The sequence below is a fragment of the Moesziomyces antarcticus genome (assembly GCF_000747765.1).
Source record: "Moesziomyces antarcticus DNA, scaffold: scaffold_v10016, strain JCM 10317, whole genome shotgun sequence".
In the NCBI taxonomy this organism is placed as follows: Eukaryota; Fungi; Basidiomycota; class Ustilaginomycetes; order Ustilaginales; family Ustilaginaceae; genus Moesziomyces; species Moesziomyces antarcticus.
The window spans coordinates 141,955-162,669 of record NW_014638994.1 but is presented as its reverse complement, the minus strand read 5'-3'; the positions used below and the strand labels follow the sequence as shown (position 1 = coordinate 162,669).

The 20,715-nt window shown below is 62.3% G+C and overlaps 4 protein-coding genes across 4 annotated transcripts; 1 reads left to right on the top strand and 3 right to left on the bottom strand.

Moving 5' to 3' along the window:
• Positions 1 to 439: 439 nt before the first annotated feature.
• Positions 440 to 1,056, bottom strand: PAN0_016c5269 (membrane-associated proteins in eicosanoid and glutathione metabolism; the record flags this gene model as incomplete). The annotated part of the gene is made up of 2 exons (XM_014799210.1): positions 440 to 504; positions 582 to 1,056. 2 exons carry the CDS (start codon positions 1,054 to 1,056, stop codon positions 440 to 442), a joined length of 540 nt encoding a protein of 179 aa, XP_014654696.1.
• A 930-nt stretch (positions 1,057 to 1,986) lies between these two features.
• On the bottom strand, positions 1,987 to 2,898 carry PAN0_016c5268 (ferritin/ribonucleotide reductase-like protein; the record flags this gene model as incomplete). Its single annotated transcript, XM_014799209.1, has 1 exon — positions 1,987 to 2,898. One exon carries the CDS (start codon positions 2,896 to 2,898, stop codon positions 1,987 to 1,989), a length of 912 nt encoding a protein of 303 aa, XP_014654695.1.
• Positions 2,899 to 5,595: 2,697 nt separating this feature from the next.
• PAN0_016c5267 (uncharacterized protein) lies at positions 5,596 to 8,040 on the bottom strand (the record flags this gene model as incomplete). Its single annotated transcript, XM_014799208.1, has 1 exon — positions 5,596 to 8,040. The coding sequence occupies one exon, from the start codon at positions 8,038 to 8,040 to the stop codon at positions 5,596 to 5,598; it is 2,445 nt and encodes an 814-aa protein (XP_014654694.1).
• A 794-nt stretch (positions 8,041 to 8,834) lies between these two features.
• PAN0_016d5266 (ubiquitin-protein ligase) lies at positions 8,835 to 20,008 on the top strand (the record flags this gene model as incomplete). The annotated part of the gene is made up of 2 exons (XM_014799207.1): positions 8,835 to 8,873; positions 8,957 to 20,008. The coding sequence occupies 2 exons, from the start codon at positions 8,835 to 8,837 to the stop codon at positions 20,006 to 20,008; spliced, it is 11,091 nt and encodes a 3,696-aa protein (XP_014654693.1).
• Positions 20,009 to 20,715: the final 707 nt, after the last annotated feature.

Sequence of the window (20,715 nt, the reverse complement as noted above, 5' to 3'; positions counted from 1 at the left end):
TAGACTCGGAGCTGTGCTTCTTCGTTGCGACTCGGCAGCACGACACGAGGGCTGGCCAGCGGAAATCCGCTCGGAGCTTCCTCGGCGGTGGCGGTGGCACAGGATCGACCGTCTGCCTCACGTGATTCTCTCCGCCCGTTTAACTCGATGCAAGCTTGCACTCGGAGCAGGCAAGGTTCACCCTTTGCTGTATATGCACCTATATGCTCATTGAACGGACGTGAAACCACCTCAGCACGACGAACAACCTCTCACTGCGGCTCGCGACATTGCTCTCCCCATCACCTTCCAAAACGCAGCATCGAGCCCAATTGCAGAGCGGTGTGGCGCTGTCGCAATGATGGTGTCATTTCGAGAGAGTGTGCGCTTTGTAGTGCAATAGTCGAGCCGCGTTGCTAGGCTTGACTCTTGACTCGTGGCTCGTCTGCAATCTGGCGCATCAGATCTTGTACTCGACCGCGCCGAGCACGCCGAAGCACACATAGGTGGCCTGGATCAATAGAGCTGCATGCATCGAGCAACCCAAATAAAGAGTCAGCTTCTGCTACAATTCAATCAGCTGTACAAGAGCCTCGACTTACCTAGGAAGCTGAGGCCGCTAAAGATGCCGCCGAACGCACGCTTGCTGGGGGTGCCCGAGTAGTAGCCGATGGCGTACGGGATGCGCGACACCACCCACGTCGCCGCAAACGCAGCCGTCAGACGCGGGAAGAAGAATCCGTTGAAGAGCGTGAGGAAGATGAAGCTCGTCAGGTTCTCGAGTGTGTTCTGATGCACACGCTGGGCGCAGTTGAACAGATGCGCGTCGCGGTTCTTTTCCGCCACCGCCTTCTCGGCGTAGAGATAGGGGTAGGGCACCTGGGCGGCTTTGCGAGCGCTTCCCACCTTGACTCCCATCAGGAACGTCACCCAGAGCGCCGACACGACGGTCGAAACCACATAGCCGTAGCCGACGGGCAGGAAGAGCCCCTGCGCAACCGCCTGTTTCGGAGCCAGAAAGTGGTAGAACGCCGGGATGGATGCGGTGAGCGCAGGAAGCGCAATGCTTTTCGACATGATTGAGTTTGACTTTCGGAAGCGGGACAGAGATGAAGGGCGGATGCAAAGGTACGAAGTCGAGCAGCAGGCAAAAGGTGGCCGATGCAGCCGTTGACGAAGCTTTGAGTTTTTGATCGGATGACGACACCCGCATGGCCACGGACCTAGCGGGACTTCTTCGCGGTGAACGGGCCAACGCGCAATTCTTCCACGCCTGTCCAGAAATGCGCCAGTCCTCCACCCACGCGTACCTCGCAGCTGTCACAACTCTAGCCCCGTCGTCACACGCAACCAGCCAAAGGCGACCTCTTTGGACTGCCTGCGCATCGTAGGATAGCAACACTGGCCGACTCGGCTTTCATCGGTCCATTCCGAGTCCCACACGGAAGGCGCCGAATTTGGTCTGTTGCACCAGGGCGCTGCGGCTCAAATGAAGGCTCGGCGGTCCTACTCAACTTTGTAGCTCGACCGATGTGACACCGAGCGGACAAACCTTGTTCGAGCCTGAGCTTTGCCAGCGACAAAGGGCGCGTGACTGTAGAGAGAGTGGGTCGACTGAGCTGAAGAATCACGCGTCGACGAACTGCTTTGGTCCCACCAATGGATTGCTGAGCGACGCCGCAGGAGGGGGAGGGCAAAGTAGACCGCTCTCTTCCCCTTCAGCCTTCCTTCCTTTTTCTCTCATAATCTCTTCGATTCTTATCCCCTACCTTCCATCCAGCCATCATCCTAGCCGTCATCGTCTTCCCAAGGTCAGTATGATCTCAGATCGCCACGGCACTCGACACACACACGACATCGACAAGCGAATGAAGATTGTTCGTATTAACGGAAACTGCGACGAGGGCGTGGGCAGCGTGTATGGTTGCGAGCTCTACGACGTGCGTCGGAGCTCAGAGCCCACAAAGAAGTACAAAGGGTTGAGGTGGATTGGTCAACGACAAGCTTCTACTGCTGCGAGTAGATCTGCTCGGCCTTCTCAGCCGACAGAGGGATGTCGACAACGGCGGGGCCGGCAACGGTGTTGTCGTCCGAGACCGAGTCACCCGACTTGGTAACGACAACGTAGACACGGCCGTAGGCGACCTCCGAGGGGACGGTGACGCTGCCGTTGTCGCCGATGGGGGCGTAGTAGACGTTCAGGCCAGTGAGGAAGGCAGCGAACTGGCCCGACTGAACACCGTCACCCGAGATGGTCACCTGCTTGCCACCGCACACGTCACCCGAGATCGTCGCGGCGGGGAAGGCCTTGACGGGGAGGGCGGGGTTGCTGTCGGGGCAGCTGGTGATCAGGGGAGCAGCCAGCGAGTAGGTCTGGTTGAAGTTGAGCGGCGTGTCGAAGCCGGCGGGGAAACCGTCGCCCTGCTGGACGGAGGAGGCAACCCAAGATGCGTGACGGGCCTCGACCGTAAGGATGGAGCCGGCGGCGGTGAGGTAGGCAACGTTGGTGATGTTCTGAGCAGCGCCGAGGTAGGCCGAGTTGCCGATACCCTCGAGGAGAGCGGAGGTGGCAACGAAGGTCTTGACGTCGGTGATGCCGAAGTTGTAGGTGCACTCCTTGGTGGCCTGGTCGCCGAGAGCCTTGGAGAGGAAGTCGACGTGAGCCTTCTCGTGACCGCCGATCTCGACGAAGCGCTGGCGCACCCAGTCGGGGTAGCCAGCGGCGCGGAAAGCACCAGCGTCGTAGGTGGCGAGGGTGTCGCGGTAGAAGGCGTTCTCGAGGTGCTCGAGGGTGAGGGCGTAGTTCAGGATGACGGTGTCAATGTCGGCCTGGCCGGGAGCGGCACGCTTCTCGACAACGGGGGCAGCGGTGACCGCGGCGGCGGCAGCGGCAGCAAGGACGGCGTACTTGGTAAGCATTTTGAAAGGGGAGTTGAGACCGAGGAGGGGAGTTGAGACCGAGGAGGGGAGTTGAGACGGAAGAGGGTTGTTGGGAGACTGGGTTAGAGATGGGGATAATTTAGAAGCAGATGACGGCGAAAGTTGGCAGCTTTATGTACGTTCGGAGATGCTCAGGGTGGATGGACTCTGCACATCTGGACGCACCACGGGGAGGAGGGTGGGAGCCAGTGCCGAGTCTGCCGAGACACTGCTATTGCGCTGCAGACGACACGAAGGATGAGACTGGTCCGCTCTGAGCTAAGCTACGACCGCTACGAGCGCTCATCAAAACACATGACATTGGCCTCTTTCTGGCGGGCTTCTGTCGATCCATCCCCGTCTGGCCTCGGTTCGCCTCCCTCTCTGAACAAGCGTCTTGGTTGCCGGTCATGCTACTGCAGTTCCTGCGCAGCCATGCAAGCTGTCAATCGCTCTTGGCGTGCCGAGATTCTTGCGGCTGACAGTGAGCTGGGCGAGGTGTGCATCTGATGCACCGGACACATGCGCGGGGCTGTGTCGGCGAGACGTTGGCGAAGCATCTCACGGCGACTCGATTAGGGCCACGACATGCTCATGCAGGCGGAGGGGAAGCGTTTGGGATCCCGCCGCCGTATGCGACGCACAAGCACATCATGGCGCCATCCACACACCTGAATGCATCGGGATTTGCCCATTCCGTTGGGTCTTTCTTTGTTTCTTTCGACGAACGTGCGTCTTTTTTTGGGCACGAGCGGGGTTGTCAAGTGAGCTAATGCGGCCAACCTGCACGGGAGCCATCCGTCGAAGCTGGCCAAACGCAGCGCAATTCAAAGTCAGCATGAGCGGGTGCAGGATGAGGAATGGGAACCGCCTTGCATTGCAAGAGAACGACGCAAAGCACGGCGGACTTTCGGATGGCAAGGGCGGACTTGCAAGTGCGGAATAAGCGAGCTTGGGGCGAGGTGCATGCGGACCACGGAAGGGACGAGGAATTCGGCGTGCCCCCTGTGTGCATCCACCTTCGGGCCGAGCCAAGCCAGGCTGGACCCGACTCCCCAAAGGAAAGTGATGGAACGAAGCGAAGACTTTTCCACGACTTGCCGAGGCGAGGGGCCAAGCGAGCGGCAAGGTGGACCACAGAGGTCGCTGAGGTGAGGGAGAGGGTGAGGAGGAAGAACAGGGTCTTGGGGGAGCGATGGGGTGCCGGGGTGTGTCGATCAGCTGAGTTGGACAAACGATCGTCGGTCAGCATTTGGCTGTCGGTGTTGTGGATTTGGACCAAGATCACCTGAGATTCCGTGACGGCTTGGCTGCGGCGCACCAGAAGCCGGCCCGTGTCGCATCCGTGCTCTAAGCGAGCCCGGCCATTGTGAGCGCAGCCTCCACCCACTCCCGCCGACGCTTCGACCAGGTGCCAAGCGATGAATGCCAAATGCCTTGGCTTGTTTCTTGGCCTGTCTCTCGCGAGACAGGTAGTCTTACGGCATTGTCTGCTCGCCGCTCTTGGATGAATGCGACTTGTGGGAAAAAACCCGACGGCTAGCGACTCGAATGCAGAGAGGGTTCCGTCCACGTGCGGCGCCTTTTTTTATGCGGTAGCCTCGCACAGACTCGAATTGTGCAGCTGCGTAAACAGCCTCTGCTGCTCAACACCTCTGGAGCGAGTCGGTGCTTCTGACAGATCGATCTTCACCTCGACAAACCCGCGGAGCCAACGACCAATTTACGCTGGGTGAAGCATGTCGTGTCTCGCGGGCTGCACGGATGGGAGAGTGCATGGGAAAAAAAGGGGCGCCTCGAGCGGCACCGAAGCGATGATCATCGCAAGCGAGCATCAACGACTGGGCGCGAGAGAGAGTGCAGGTTGGCCGAATTCAAAACATACGACGGCAGGCAGGGCGGCAAGCGCCTTTGAGGCTCCGATGTATGCCTGCGACGCCAGTGTCGAGGACAAGTGCGGAGACGCGAGGCTGTGAAAATCAGGCACCGACCCAAGGGAAAGCGCTTGTTGCAAGCGAGGTTTAGGGCAGGGCATCAAAGTGGAAAAAGTGGGATGATTTCCAAGCCCGCGCCTGGCGTCCACCGCAGTGTTGTGACGATGCGGCGATGGGTGAGGGGGCTTTGGGATGCGGGGTTGGAAGGAGGGGGGAGAGGCATGGAAAACTGCACGCCAGCTGCAGAGCACTCAAACGCCGAATCTGGCACTGGGGGCCTTGAGATGCGCACAGGTCGGAGCGGAGGGGCGCGTGAGCTGAGGCAATTGGCCCACGCACGTCGGCGAATGGATTTTGCCGCTGCAGCTCTCCGCCTCGTACGTCCGATGGCGTGCATCTAAGCTGTCGAAAGCGCGCCGCCCTGGCTCCCCAAAATAGTGGGCTTTTGAGGCCGACACTGGGGCAAGGTGAGAGGACCTGTGTGCAGAATGCGGCGATCCTCAGCCGCATGCTGCATATTCGGCTGCGTCTGGACTCGGCTTTTGCTTTCTCCCCCCCTTGCCTTGTTGCTCCGCTCACGCCACAACACCCCCGTCCATTCTTGGAGCCCCGAGCAGAGCTATGCGCCTCAGCACGTCACAACACTGGCCTCAGCTCGATTCATCAATGCCCGATGGACGAGCTGTCCCGATCACCACGATCGCCCATACAGTTCAAGGGTCAAAGGAAGAAGAAGAATGGATGCGATTGCGAATGGGGTTCGCTAGGCAAGGTAGCGGTAGGTGCCCCGCTGACCTTCTACTCGCTCCATGTACTCCTTGTCGATGAGGATCTCAAACACCTTTTTGATCTCTGCGACGTCGACGGCGAAGCGGCTCTTGATCTGGTCGACGACTTGGGTGATGAGTTCCGAGTGTTTGATCGTCTTGCGTGCCTTGAGCACCCGCACGGCTGCGGCCTGGAGGATGAGCTCGCGGTCCAAAAACACGCGCTGTTCGGTCGACTTTTGCTCTTCGGCAGTCTCCTTCATCTGGATCTGGTTGATCCTGATGCGGTGTCGCTCGTTCCGGAGTGCATCGTTGACCATAAACTCGTCGTCATCATTCACGTCTTTACCCTGGGGCATCTTGCGCAGCACGCGCGTGGGGATCTGTCCACACGCCAGACTCTGCAGCGTCCGCTTGAGCTCCTGATCGTCCAGTCGAGTCTGGGTGCGGATATCGGCGTAGCTCAACTTGGCCCCGGGAGCCAGAGCGCCAAAGAGCAGCAGCACCACCGCTTGGAACGTGCTCACTTGAAGCTCCTTGATGCCGGCCTTTTCAAAGTGCGCGGTGATGGAGAGTGTGCCAAGCGAGTGCTGCCAGTGCAGACGTCGACCGCTGTTGCGGTTCTGGTAGAACGCTTCAAACTGCTCGGCGGCCGCGGCGAGCTCGGTGGGGAGCACCACGTCGATGTTCGGATACGTCGGCCAGTGCGCCTGCGTCAGCACGCTCACGTGCAGGTCGAAATCGGCCGCACCTGCCCCGGCCTCGGTTCGCTGCTTGGCTGCAAAGCGTCCATACTCGTCCATGAGGTCCTTGGATACGTCGACGTCCTTGATCATGGTTTCAAGCTTGGCGGTGAATTCGGGTCCGCACTCGTCCTTGAGCCGGAGCAGCATGCTGCGCTCTGCATCCGACGAGGCCGACCGATTGAGCAGCAGCCGTTTGGCAAAGTGTCGCTTGTAGAACTCTTCGAACATGTCCTTGGCGTGCGTGTAGCGGAAGAGGATGAGCGCCTCGTCCAGGCTGTGCTCGAGCTGCTGATCCGTCATGGTGCGGTTGCCACTGCGCAGCTTGGCATCCACGAACTTGGCGATGAGCTCGGCGGGCTTGTTTTCGCGCCGGTTGACGAAGACTTCGAAGCTGTCCTTTTGCGTGTGCACAAAGTCGCCGTCGTGCGCAAAGCCGGTCGAGACGATGGCATCGATGAGCGCCTTGAATTCGAGCAGCCGCTCGATCATGTCGTCGTCGCGCGCACGGTCGTTGACGATCGCCGCACCGTGCTGCTTGATGTACTCGCCAAACGCCTGGCGCAGCTCGGGCAGCCGCTCAATGCTCTTGATCAGCCGGTAGAGGCGCGCTAGGCCGTCGAGCTGCTGTGCAGCAATGAGGTCGGGCAGACCCGCAAGCAGTCGGCTGGCATGTTCGGCAACCAGCTGCTGACGCGCAGCCGCGACATTGTCGCGACGTCCCTGGTCGGTGACGAGACACCACTCGCTGCGCTGCTCTTCCTCCGAGATGCGTCGGTCGGCATGGTCCACATACGCGATGGGCGAGAGCGTGGCGATGGACGCCGCCGACTCGGCACGATAAAAGGCGATGGTGGCCGCGACGAGCGCATCGTCGAGCGCCTTGTCCGCATGCAGCTGGCGGAACATGGCCGCGATGCGCGTGTGGAGCGAGCGGTACTGGATCGACTCCTTGCGCTCGCCATCAACAGCCGCCACGATACGGTCGAGGATCAAGCGTGACAGAGCCGCATCGCTCAACACGCGGTGGCCAAAGATGTCCAGACCCAGGTCCCAGATGGTCAGGCGGCCCGTGTTGGCCGTGGACGCAGTAGTGGCAGAGGCGGCAAGTACCGAGGGAGCGGAGCTGAGCCGGAGAAAGTGGCGGTCCAAGGGAAGCAGCACGTCTCGAACGAGGCCGAGGTTGGTGCACCAGCTGGACCAGATCGACTCGAGCTGCGTGAGCCACGAGACGGTCGCCGAGAGCGTTTCGTCGTCCGAGCTCGAACCGGAGCTGTGCAGGCTCTTGGCATACGTGCCGGCGGCGCGTTCAATTTCGATCTTGATGTTGTCGTAAAGGTCGTCGAGCGACTCGGGCGTCGAGAACTGCACGAGCGTGCGCGTGGTGGTGTAGAGCGACTCGAGCGATGCGCCGCCAGTCGATGCGGAGGACAGGAGCATGCGCACGGAGCGGACCAGCTGCGTAGTAGCTTGCTGTGCATGATTGGCGGGCGGCAGCGTCGCCTGTGGGCGGAAGGAGGCTACGTTGATGCGGATCTTGACGTCGCCATCGTTCGAGGGCGCCTTGTTGGCAGATGACTGCGTTTTGGCCAAGAAGGCGGCAAGTCCTCCGCCAGCAGCAGTGTTGCCCACCGAAGGATTGGAGGTGGGGATGCCAGCATTGCTGGCTCGCGAGAGCAATGCCTGCGCCAGCGACATGACGGCGTGGCACGATGTGGTGATGCTGGGAGAGGTGGAGCGAATCCATTTCCGCGAGTAAAGGCAAGGGGACGTGCGCGCCAAAAAAAAAAAGGAGAAAAGTGTTAGAGCGCAAGATCGCCGAGCTCGACACAGTCAGCATTGGGCAATCCAAGCGCTGACTGACCGACTTCAAAAAGTGGAGGAAAAACGTAAAAAGGCCGATCCGAGCTGAACCCTGAGAGAGGCCGATGAGGAGCAGCAGCAGCAGCAGCAGCAGAGCAGAGCGTGATCGAGTCGGAAGTCGGTTTTTTCGCAACGCACTTTCCACTGCACAGTCCTACAGCGTTGCAGCCAAGGTGGGAATTTGGTGAGAAAATCGGCGCTTTGTGCGGAAAGCAAGTGAGCGCGGTTGCTGGTGAGCGGCCGAGCGGCTGAGCTGCTGAGCCCGAGATCCTGCGCCTGATCCTCTCTCAATGCGCAAGCAACAGAGGCTCGCTTCGACGGTTTCATCTGGCGTCCAAGGTGTTGCTCTTCTGCTTCGATCCCCCCACCATCCCTCGCTGCGAATCGCCGCTGTTCTCGAGCATCCTCACTTGCTCATTGGGATCGACACTCGCAACAACAGCTGCTCGGGCTGCTGCTCAGGCCGCTGCTACAGCTGCCACTTTCACCTCTTCGCATCTGCATAGCTTGACTCAAGCACTCGATCCATCGCGCGTCACATCAGGGCGCACGCTCTAGCCGTCCGCGAAAGGCGTGGGTGTCGCCTGCCCTTGTAGCCTCTCCATCGCACCCATCAGAGAGCTGCCAACATGAAGATCACAAGGACGCCCAAGCGTCTCGCTGTTGCTGTAAGTCTCCCCCGCCGCGCATCCTTCCTCCTGCCCGCAACGCACGCTGACCCATTTCGTTCTGAACCATTCCATCTGCGCAGGCACCCGAGGTGCTTGCTCTGCAGGACCGCATCAACAAAGCCACAGACGACGAGCTGCCAAGCGTCCTCGACAGCATCTCCGAGTGGTGCTGGCCAAGAGGCGATCTCTTCTACTGGACCGCCGTCCTCAACCGCTTCGACCTCATCCTCGAATCCGTCTGCCGCGACTATGAACTCGCAAAGATCCAGGTCAACGACTTTACGCCCCTCACAAAGCGCCTCGTGCTCAGCATCCTCCGCTTCTCCCGACTCCTCATCGAGAACTGCACAAATCGCAAGCTCTACAACTCCTTCGAGCATGTCAACGACCTCCTCTGCACACGCCATCTCGACGTCCTCGAGGCCGCCCTTCGTCTCGTCCTTCGCGGCGCTCAGCAGCACAACAGCCACCATCCCCGCGCCGAGTTCCCCATCTCCCGCGACCGTCTCACCACCCTCGCCATGATCTGGACCCCCCGCGACCACGGCCTCTCGCTCGTCGACATTGCTCAGCCACACCTTCCGCTGCCGCCAGAGCTCGCACACGTCCGCTTCCAGTTCTTCAAGCGAAGCGGTCTCGCCACAAACTCGGCAGCTTCTTCGTCTTCGCAGACCATGACGGCCACCACCACTACCACCGCCGTCGCATCGCCTCACCCGCACCATGGCCACCACCACCACCACCACCACGACCAGACCACCGCGACTCCGACGCGTCCGCGCCACAGGGACAACCGCCCCGCCATGCTACCTGCGCTCTCGGCCGGTGCCCTCCCCACCACTCCAACTCGATCCGACGACCGCAACGACGCACCCAATGCCCTCGGCTCCAACTCGGCCCCTCAAAGCCGTCGAGAGGGCCTCGTCAACGTCGATCTCGGTAGTCTCTCTCGCAGCAGTGTCGGTGGCGCCAACGATCCCGTCCACCTGCTCGCCCAGGCGGTCGAGTCCTACGAAATCCCCGCCGAGGAGCGCTTCGAGCTCTTCCAGCGCATCCGCCTCGCCCTCGGCTTCTCGGATCCAAACGAGCGCATCCAGCTCCTCATCTGTCGACTCCTTGCCATCGCCTGCTACGGCCTCATCATCTCCGAGTCCGTCGCCAACACCCAGCTCTTCCTCTACGAGCCCGACCTCGTGCAGCGCGTAGCCGCCCTCGTCGACCCCGTACAGAAGCTCGATATGGCTTGCCAGAGCAGCGCCTTCTACGCCCTCGACAGCCTCGGTCGCTATCGCAACAAGGTCAGCGTTGTCCTCAACTCGGTCAACGCTTCCGTCAACCACGGCATCATCCTCAGCGCACTTCGCAGCCTCATCAAGGACCTGCGCACGCCCGAGCCCGTCTCCAGCGACCACTACGTCGACTCGGTGCTCAGCTTCGTCGCCTTCATCGCTTCCACCTCGGTCGGAAGCCACATGATCGTCGGCGCAGGCCTCATCCCTCTCCTCATCGAGATCGCCAACATCCCCAATCCGCACCGCTACATGGTGCAGCGCACCATCACCAGAGCCTTGGGCCTCATCGACAGCCTCGCCTACGCCGTGCCCCAGGCCTTTGACCTCTTTTGCAACGCACGCGGCCTCGACGTCGTCGTCGAGCGCATCCAGGCCGAGGTGGAACGCGACATCGACGACGGCCTTGCCGACCGCATGAGCGATGGCGTCTACGGCGAGCCGGGGCCCGACAACCTCTACGGCCGCCTTGCCTTCGGCCGTTCGGCGCTGCTCCGCGCCATGCTCAAGTCCATCACACAGATGATGGCGTCCACGGGCACGGGCGATGGCCTTCGCAACCTCATCAACACCTCGCTCCCCGCCTCGCTCAAGCGCATCATCCGGCATCGTTCCGTCTTTGGTCCCCAGATCTTTGCGCTCGCCATCAACGTCATGGCACAGTTCATCCACAACGAGCCCACCTCGCTCACCATCCTCCAGGAGGCCAAGCTGCCCGAAGCCTTCTTTGATGCGATCGAGGCCGACGTCGAGGCGCACTGGGACGTCATCTACTCCATCCCCAACGCCATCGGCGCCATCTGCCTCAACCAGGCCGGACTCGACCTCTTCAACGCAAGGCCCGTCATCCCCAAGCTCTTCTCGCTCTTCACCTCGGAGCGCCACAGCAAGGTCTTGCAGGATCGAGACAATGCCAACTCTTTCGGCGCGGCCATCGACGAACTCATGCGCCACCAGCCCAGCGTCAAGGGCCTCGTCATGGACTCCATCCTGCGTTCGCTCAACGACATCGACCAGATGGGCCGCGCCTTTCTCCTTCCCTCGGAGCCCAAGTCGCGCGCTGCCTACGGCCTCCTCGCCGTGGGCGCTGCTGCCGCGGACGAAGCCGCCGCTGCCACAGCGGCCTCGGAGGGCAGCTCGACGCAACTTCGCTCCGTGGCCCTTGCTGATGTCGTCACCGACGAGCCCGATCCGATCCGCAAGGAAGACCTCAGCAAGCTCGAGTCCAACCCGGTCATCGCCTCCATCGATGTCATCGCTCGTTTCCTCGAGGGCCTTTTCCAGACCACCTCGCACTGCAAGGACTTCATCAAGCTGGACGGTCTCGACAAGCTGCTCGCTTTCTACTCACTGCCGTGCCTGCCGTATGATTTCTCGGTCTCGCCTCTCGCCGACTCGCTCGTCACCCTGGTCCGCTTGATGGCCGAGATCAGCCCGACGACAGTGCTGATCGCCCTGCTTCGCGACGTCAAGGCCGCATCCGAGGAGGTGGCCGCCCTGTTCGGCATCTCGGACAAGTCGTTCGAGTCCATGGCCTACGACAACGACGTCTCGCGCCTCCTCTGGATGGCCACGCCTCGCGACGACGCCGAAGCCGAGCACGCCACTCAGGCCTTCCGCAAGCTCGTCGGCTTGTGCTCGCGTACGCACCTCTTCACCGACGTCAGCACCATCACCTACGTCGGACACAAGCTTCCAACGACTTTCTTGCAGGCGCTCGTCACTAGCGCCAACACCGGCACCATCAGCGTCGCCGAGCTCGGCGCGATCCACCGTGCCTGTTCGTGGGAAAACATGCTGCTCAAGGCTTCGCTGCCCCCGCCGCCACCGCCCGCCAAGGCTGCCTCTGCCTCGACTCAACCGAGCTCCGGCTCCTCTGCGCCCCAAGCATCGTCGACGCAAGGCACGGCTGAACAGTCCGCCATCACTCCTGCGACCGAGGATCGTTCCGCAGCTTCCGCACAGCAGACGCGTCCATCCCAGCATGGCGTGCCGAACGATCTCTTGCAGGACATTGCCGGCACGGTCGAGCAGCAGGCACAGGCCGCCAACGCCGCGCAGAAGCAGGAAGACGACCCGAGGCAGCGAAACGCTGCTGCGCTTCGTTACGTCGCCTCGCAGATCCCCTCTTCGCTCACTTCGCTCTTCGAAGAGACCGTGCGATACCTTGCTCCGCGACGCACTGTCGACCCCACCCACAGGAAGGCGGCCTTGGCTGCCGCGAGCCAGATCGCCCGCTTCCTCAAGCAGCACATGGTCTGGCGAGAGTCGAGCAACGGCATCAACAGCCTCGCCTTTGCCACGCTCATGATCTGCCAGACCAGCTGTCTGCTTTTCGACGATCGCCACAGCTCGACGCTCGTCTACTCGATGGTCCTGCGTGCCTTTGACAAGATCGGCGGTCTGGATGCGCTCTTCGACCTCTTTGATCGCTACGTCGCCGAGATCGACCGATTCTACGTTGGCGAGGGCAACCGCATCGAATCCATCGTGGCCAACATCGACGAGGCCGGCATCAAGCTCGGCCATACGTGCGGAGGGCTCAAGGTCGTGCTTGGCGTCATGCTCAAGCTTGTGCATTGCAAGGGCATCGTCGACTCGGCTCAGACCTTGCAGATCAACCGCATCGGAGGCGGCGAGAACTTTGACCCGCACGCCTACATCGTCAAGATCCGTGCCGAGGTGCTGTCGACGCTAATGGCCGTGTGGGACAAGCCGTGGCTGCCCTCCCTGCCTGCGTCGGTGAACCGTCTGATGCTGCAGAATCTGCTGACCATTCTCAAGGGCCAGAACGAGGTTGCGCCTCCGCCCAAGAAGCCGAGCGCCACGACTGGCTCCTCGAATCCTGCTGCGACTCCGGAGGCTGGATTCCCGCTGCTCAACATGCGCAATCCGTTCGCCTTTGGCAGCGCGCCCCGACTCGTCCCCGCACCGGTGCGACGTGCGCCCAACGAGGACCGAGTCCGCACCATGGTCGACATGGGCTTCCCCGCAAACGCAGCGCGCCACGCCTTGTCGCGATGCCAGAACAATCTCAACGCGGCGACCGAGTACCTGCTGATGCACGATGACCTTGTCGTGCAGTATCGCGACAACCCAGATCGCCCGTGGAACGACGACGCCTCGGCTCCCGCCACTGGCGCTACAGCAGAAGCCGCCACCGGCGAGAGCACTTCGGCAGCAGACGCAACCACCGCCACTCCGGCTGACGCGCCACCGCCCGCTAACACCGCCGCCGCCCGAGGTGACGATGAGGAGTGGGAGGATCAGATGACCGACGCCCCGGCCGCCGAGGCAGGTGATGCGTCGGAAGAGGTGCAGGACGTCATGATTCCCGACGCTCCGCCGGCGGAATTCGGCGACTTGCCTCCTTCGACGGTGCACTTGGATTGCGACGAGACTCTGGACCAGGGAGCGATCGACGAGACATTGGCCCGCCTGGACAAAGGTCGCGCCCAGCTGCGATCCACCCTGGTCGAGAGGGGTCTCGAGCTGGCCGACCACCACCCCGCGCTGGTCTTCGAGGTCAAGAGCGCCATTCTGCTCGAGTCCACCGACCGCACGCGGGCGACGAGCTACATCGAGACGCTCGTCAAGATGATCGACGCCGAATCGTCTGCGGCCTTCGAAGCCAAGGCCAACTTTATCGCTCTGCGTCTGCAGCTCCTCGCACTCATCCTGCACGACGAGCAGATCTTCAAGCAACTCGATCGCGAGATGGCAGCGTCGGTGTTGAAGTCGTTGGAGGCTCTCATCCAGCTGTACGGCTCGCGCAGCGCCACGCAAGGCAAGGCAGACGGTGCCGCATCGGCGCCAGAACCGGCTGCCTCGGGATCAGAGCAAGCATCCAAGGTGCCATCGTCTCCAAAGTGGCTGGCGTCGCTCATCTTGTCGCTCGTTGGCATCCTCGGATTTTCCGAAGACATCGTCGAGACCAAAGTGGACGACTCGTTCCTTGACGCTCCCGTCGAAGCCGACTCCTCTGTGACTGCAGAGTCGGGCAAGGGTGACAGCCAGTCAGCGCCCGAGGCATCGACCGTGCAAGCATCCGCGAGCACCAGCGAGAAGCCATCGCTGCCGCCGGTCAAGGTCGGCTCTGTCCCCATTTCGGACGCGCTCTTCCAGTTTGCGATCCAGCTCTTCCGCGAGGCCCCAGCGCTCGAGCGCAACGATCTGCTGGCTGCTTATCGACTGCTGACCGTGCTGACCCGCAGTCACTCGTACGCGGCTCGTTTTGCGCGCGAAGGAGGCGTTCGTCTCATCTTCGAGCCGTTCCGTGTCCTTGAGCCCAAGCTGGTCTCCGGATGCCAGCCTTTCGTCGCGATCGTGCTGCGTCACATTGTCGAAGACTCTCAGACTTTGGCCGCGGTCATGGCCCAGGAGATCCACAGCTTCGTGGCGCAGTCGCGCAACAAGCTGACCGACACCTCGACGCTCGTCCGCCAGCTCGACTGCGCGGTTCTGCGCGAGCCCGACATCTTCCTTGCATCCGCGGTTGAAAAGGTCGAGATGACCGAGTACTCACCCACCAAAGGCAGCGGTCACATCAAGCTGCTTCAGCACTCTACAGCCGCGGGAGAGTCGAGCAAGGAGTCGCCTTCCGACCTCGCCGGCAACGGGCAAGCAAGCCTGGCCAGTCTGCGTCTCGGCGACGAGCCTATGGAAGGCTCGGCATCCAAGACAATGGACGAAGCCTCCTTCTTCAAGACCGCCGCGCAAGCTTCTTCCGCCAGCACGCCATCGGAGGAGCTCGACGGCTTGATGGGCTTCTTGCTGACTGAGCTGCTCAAGTCTACGGCCAGGAAGCCTGCGACACCCGAGCCCTCTTCAGCCGCCAACGCCACTGGTGCTCTCACCGCCACCCCCACGGAGAGTAGCGCTGCGCCTGCTGGTGCCACGACGTCAGCGGACACTAGCGCATCGGCTGCTGAAAGCGCGGAGAAGGAAAAGACCGAGGCCGAGAAGCAAGACGACATCGCCTTCTTCTACTCGTCGTTCCTCATGCAGTGTCTTACGGAGCTCTTATCTTCGTACGCTTCCTGCAAGACGTCCTTCACCAACTTCAGCAAGAAGCGTCTGTTTGCAGCTGCAGCGGGCTCCCTAGCTACGCCCACTTCGACGCCGGCGCACGCTTCAATGACGTTTGCTCCGGGCACACCCGGAGGCAAGGACGCCGGTCGTGCACGAGCGGCGATCCTGAGCACGTTCCTGACCGAGCTGGTGCCTGCCGGCTTCCTGAGCTCGTACGAGGGCAGCGAGCTGCGCAGAAAGATGACGCTCTCCAACTGGGCCATGTCGGTTCTGGTGGCCCTCACTGCGGACGTGAGTGCGCACATCGACGTCAAAGAGGTACCAGCAGAGCTCATCACGGTGCGCAAGACGGTCTTGGATGCGATCGCGCGTGCCATCAAAGAGGCTGCATCGTCTTCGGAGCCCATCGAGGTGCGCTACGGCCGGCTGTACGCGCTCAGCGACCTGTGCTACCGTCTGCTGATCGCACGTCCCAACAGCACGGGCGGAAAGCAGACCGAGGAACTCACACTGCACATGGCCAAGATCATGCTCGAAAAGAACTTTGTCACCGTGCTTACGAGCGCGATCGCCGATGTGGACCTCAACCTGCCGACGGTCAAGTCGCTGCTCGAGGCGATCCTGCGGCCGCTCGAGCACCTCACCAAGGTCGCCATCAAGATGGGCAAGACCAAGGACAAGAATGGCGGCCGAGCTGTGATCGACGAGACGGACGACGAGACCGACTTTTCGTCCGACTACGACATGGAGGAGGACTTTGACGACGAGGACGAGGACGAGGAAGACATGGAGCGCGCCGAGACGCCCGACTTCTACCGCAACTCTTCGCTCGGCATGCACACGGGCGAGATGGAGCAGGGCTTCGAGGACGACGAGATGTCGGACGAGAGCATGGAAGACGACGAGGACATGGACATGGCGGACTACGACTCGGAGACCGGCAGCGAGCTCTCGAGCGACGAGGAGCTCGAGGGCGAGGACGGCGACGACCCTCGCGTCATTGAGCTCACGGACTCTGACACCGACATGGACGACTCGAGCGACGAAGACGACATCTCGGACGACGACGGTCACGGCCACTCGCACGCGCGCGGCATGCGCGGCGGCGATGTCGACGACGACGACGTCAGCATCGTCGATGAAGAGGACGAGTGGACCGATGAAGACGACGAGGACGATGACGAGGATGACGAGGACGACGACGAAGAGGCGCTCGACTTTGTCTTCGAGGAGGGCGAGGACGGCATGCCGGCGATACCCGAAGAGCTTGAAGACGGCGATGAGGCCGCACTGATGGACGGCGAAGACGACATGATGGACGAAGAGGAGATGGAGATGCTCGATGAGGAGTCTGTCGATGGCGACATGGACGGCGACGATCTGTCGCAGCTCGAGCTGGCCGAGGCGTACGACGCTCCGATCGACGACCGTTTCGGCGCCAACTGGGGCTGGACGGCCCTTCCGGATGCTCGCAGCGGCATGCCGGGTGCCTCTGGCGACCGTCCTCGTACGGCTGGCATCTTCCCGCCCAACTTCTTCCTGCCCAACGCCATCGCCAACATGGCCAGCGGCACCGGCGGCCATCGCCGACGCAATCTGCTCGACTTTGACTCGATGATGGCGCCGCGTCGCGCTACGACCGTTTCGTACGAAATCCCGACGCATCCACTGCTGATGGACCAGTCGGATGCCGACGCCAGCCGTCACGCAGGTCGCAACTCGAGCCGCGGCGCCGGCGGCGCACAGCTGCCGTCGGGCTACGCAGACTGGGCGCAGTCGGTGGAAGATTTCGTGGGAGAAGGTGCGCTGCAGTTCTTGGAGCAGCTGCTGACCCGTGGCGGCGCCAATCAGGACATTCACATCGAGGTCGGAAATGGCGGCAGGGTGCGCATCGACGGCATCGACGTCCCTGGCCGCGGTGGCCGCGGCGGTCATCACCACCACCATCACAGCCACACCCAGCACGGTCAGGCCGTGCTTGGAGGCGATGCGCACCGGGCGCCCAGCAGCCGTCAAGCGGCTCGCATGAACGATCCAGTGACGCTCTCACAGTCGTTCACGCCCATGCCCACGATCACGAGGTGGTCCGAGGAGGCGCTGATTCTGTTGCCTTCGTCGGCTGTGTCGAGCGAGCGTACGTCGCGCATGCGCAATCATCTCATCAACGCGCTCATGCCTGGCTTCAAGAAGAGCCGACTGGAAACTCGACGAAGGCTCGAGGAGGATCGCAAGAAGCTCGAGGAGGCGAAGCAGACGCGCGAGAAGGCTGAGGCCGAGCTCAAGCGGCTGCGCGAAGGCAAGGCGCGCACCGAGCAGGAGCTGCAAGAAGCGCGCGAGAGGCTGCGGGAAGGCGAGCAGCGAGCACACCAGATGCTCACCCAGGCCGGAACCGAAGCCGAAGCTGCTGCCGACGCGCCGACAGAGGCGCCCACCGTCACGGGCACGCCCGCAGAGCCCTCGCAAGAGCAAGCGGTGTCCACCTCCGCCGAAGCCGCCGTTGCCGCTTCCGACAGCATCACCTCTGGCGCTCAGGCAGAGCCGGCTCCTGGTGGTGCAACTGCCGACGATGTCGAGATGTCTGATACCTCGCCTGCAGTGACCGAGCCGTCGAGCAGTGCCGTGGCCACGGACGCATCGACAGCACGACCTTCAGAGGCTACGCTGTCGGGCGAGTCGACTGCACCTGCCTCGGCAGCCGAGCGATCCACGATCATGATCAACGGCGAAGAGATCGACATCACCGACACGGGCATTGATCCAACGTTCCTCGAGGCGCTGCCGGACGACCTGCGCGAGGAGGTGCTCAACCAGCACTTCCGGGAGCGCCGAGCTGCGGAAGCGACGAGCAATCTGCCGCAGCCGACGAGCATCGCGCCCGAGTTCCTGGACGCACTGCCTCCCGAGCTGCGAGCCGAGGTGATCCAGCAGGAGGCGATCGAGACGTCGCGACGCCGCGTTCGCGAGCAGATGGCAGCGCAGGCGATCGAGGACCGAGACCGACGAGCGTCGGGCCAGGACGGTGGTCAAGATGCAACGAGCTCGAGCGCAGCGCGTCCGGCGGGACAGGGCGGCCGATCGGGCGACCAGGCGAACGACGCTCTGGGCTACACGTTCTCGGCCGACGACCTTGACGAGATCCTGCGCGGTGACGGCGAGCAACTGCTGGACTCTCTGCCCATGACACGACTTGACGGCGAGGCCGCAGGAGATCATCAGCGTCAACACCGCCGATTCGACGAGGAGGAAGACAGCCAAGAGACGTCGACTGGTACGGTGCGAGATGTGCCTGACGGTCCGAGGGCGCCGCGAAGGCCGATCATGCAGATGCGAGTGCTCAACCTTTCGGGCATGCCTGGATCGGCGCGGGCGACGGGTGGCGCTGGCAACGAGGCTGCGCACGGCGATGCGTCCAAGAAGGCGGGACCGCGCGATGCGATCCAGCTGCTGGACAAGCCGGGTGTGGCGACGCTGGTGCGGCTGCTGTTCTTCCCCCAGATGAACGCCAAGCAGACGTCGCTGCACAAGGTGCTTGCCAATCTTTCGGAGAACGCCAAGACGCGATCGGAGCTGCTGAATCTGCTGCTGATGGTGCTGTCGGAGGGCTCGGTGGACGCGCATGCGGTGGACCGTTCGTTTGTGTCGATGAGCAACCGGGCGAACCGGATGCACGCGACGCCATCGCGACCGACGCCGAAGCGGGCCAACTCGGGGCCTGCAAGCGCGGTGCACGGGCAGGTTTGGACGCCTGGGGGCGCGGGCGGCTCGTCTGGCAATGTGGCGCCGCTGTCCAAGACGGGAGACGAGGCGCCGTTCCTGATCGCGTCTCGCAGCCTGGACACGCTGCTGCATCTGACTGCGGTCAACACTCAGGCGGCGCTGTACTTTTTGCGCGACGACTCGCGACCGCCGAAGCGAAGCAAGGGCAAGGAAAAGGAGAAGGAGAAGGAGAAGGAGAAGGAGGGTGTGGAGCGTGGATGGGCACCGCTCAACGTGCTGCTGGGGCTGTTGTCCAAGGAGACGATCTTGGCCAACAGCCAGCTGGTGGATTCGCTGCTGGCGCTTCTGAGCACGGTGACCAAGCCTCTGCTTGCGGTGACCAAGCCGGAGGAGGGCAAGCGTGGTACGGGTGGCGCAGGCGAGTCGACGGCAGCGGCTGAAGCGTCGAGCAGCTCTGCGCCAGCAACAAGCACGGCAGCGGCAACGTCGACGAGCAGTGGCAGCAACCATGCCGGAGCCGCACCGGCCGAGGCTGTCGCCAATGCGGTCAATGCGAAAGCGGGCGAAGGCGGTTCGGAGGGCTCGCTATCGACGATGCCGGTGGTGCCTGCGGAGCGGCTTGCAAACATTGTGAGGCCTCTTGCGACGGCGGTGTCGAGCAAGGGCTTCCAGAACACGCTGGCGGTGGCTTTGCACCTGTCTGCGATCGATGGTGCGCGCGATGTGATCTGCGGCGCGCTGCAGGCGCAGGCGAACGAGGCGTCGAGGTCGCTGGTTGTTGACCTGGATGCGTTGCTGGCGACGCTGCCGGAGCACGTGGAGGAGGACGAAGCGGAGGAGGAGGGCGGCGGCAAGGACAAGGCCGAGGCGGGTGGCAGCAGCGAGACGCCCGGGGCTGGCGACGGCACGCCGAGCGGAGTGACGCGCAGCGGGATCGTGATCAGCGGGCCGACGGTGACGGATCGGATCTCGGCGATGAGCGGCGGGCAGCGCATCGAGAGCAAGGCGCTGGCGGCGCTGGCGAGCCCTGCGAATGCGCAGGCGGTGCTGCTGCGAAGCCTGCGCGCGCTCGACTACATCATGACGGGCCGATGAGCCTCGAAAGCATACTGTACGGCATCTATCATAGCAATCGATTGTGTTTTGTTTTCTGTCTCACATGCACAGGGGTGTCAAGGAACGAGCAAGACCATGGTCAATGGTCGGCTTGGCTGAGGTCGGTGGGGATGTTTCGAGGCTGCCAAGAGGCGGTGGTGGGCATGGTGCATTGTTCCTGCAGAGCTTTTTTGGTGGGGCCAATGAGAGCCGGATTGTTTTTTGGGGTGGATTAGTGTTAGGTTCTAGAGGGCTGCGGCAGAGAGGGAGCAGGGCGCTTCTAGGCCCTGAGCTGGATGGACTGATGGGATTGGCTGCTGCCACGCGGCTCTGCGCTCGATGCGATGCGCAGCCAAGCGAGAGGGGCGTGCCGAGGATGCGTGGCCAAAGCGGGCCCGCGGCTACTATACTGTAGTCGGCCAAGCGGCTGCTGCGTGGCGATCGGAAACCGGCGCGAAAAACGGCGCAATTGGCCCAAAAGTGCAAAAGTCGAGGCCGCATTGGCCGCATTAGTGGTGAATTTCCGCCTTGACTGCGTCGGCTGGCTTGACTCGAGCGCATGCGATTCGCCTCGCTGCGCCCGTCCGTGTGGATCCCATCTGGGTCCAGAACCCTGAGATCGAGCAGAGAGAGAGAGAGAGAGGCTCTCGAACTCATGACTGGGTTCAGACCGCGTGCCAATTCGGTCGTCGCTCTCTCTCGAGTAG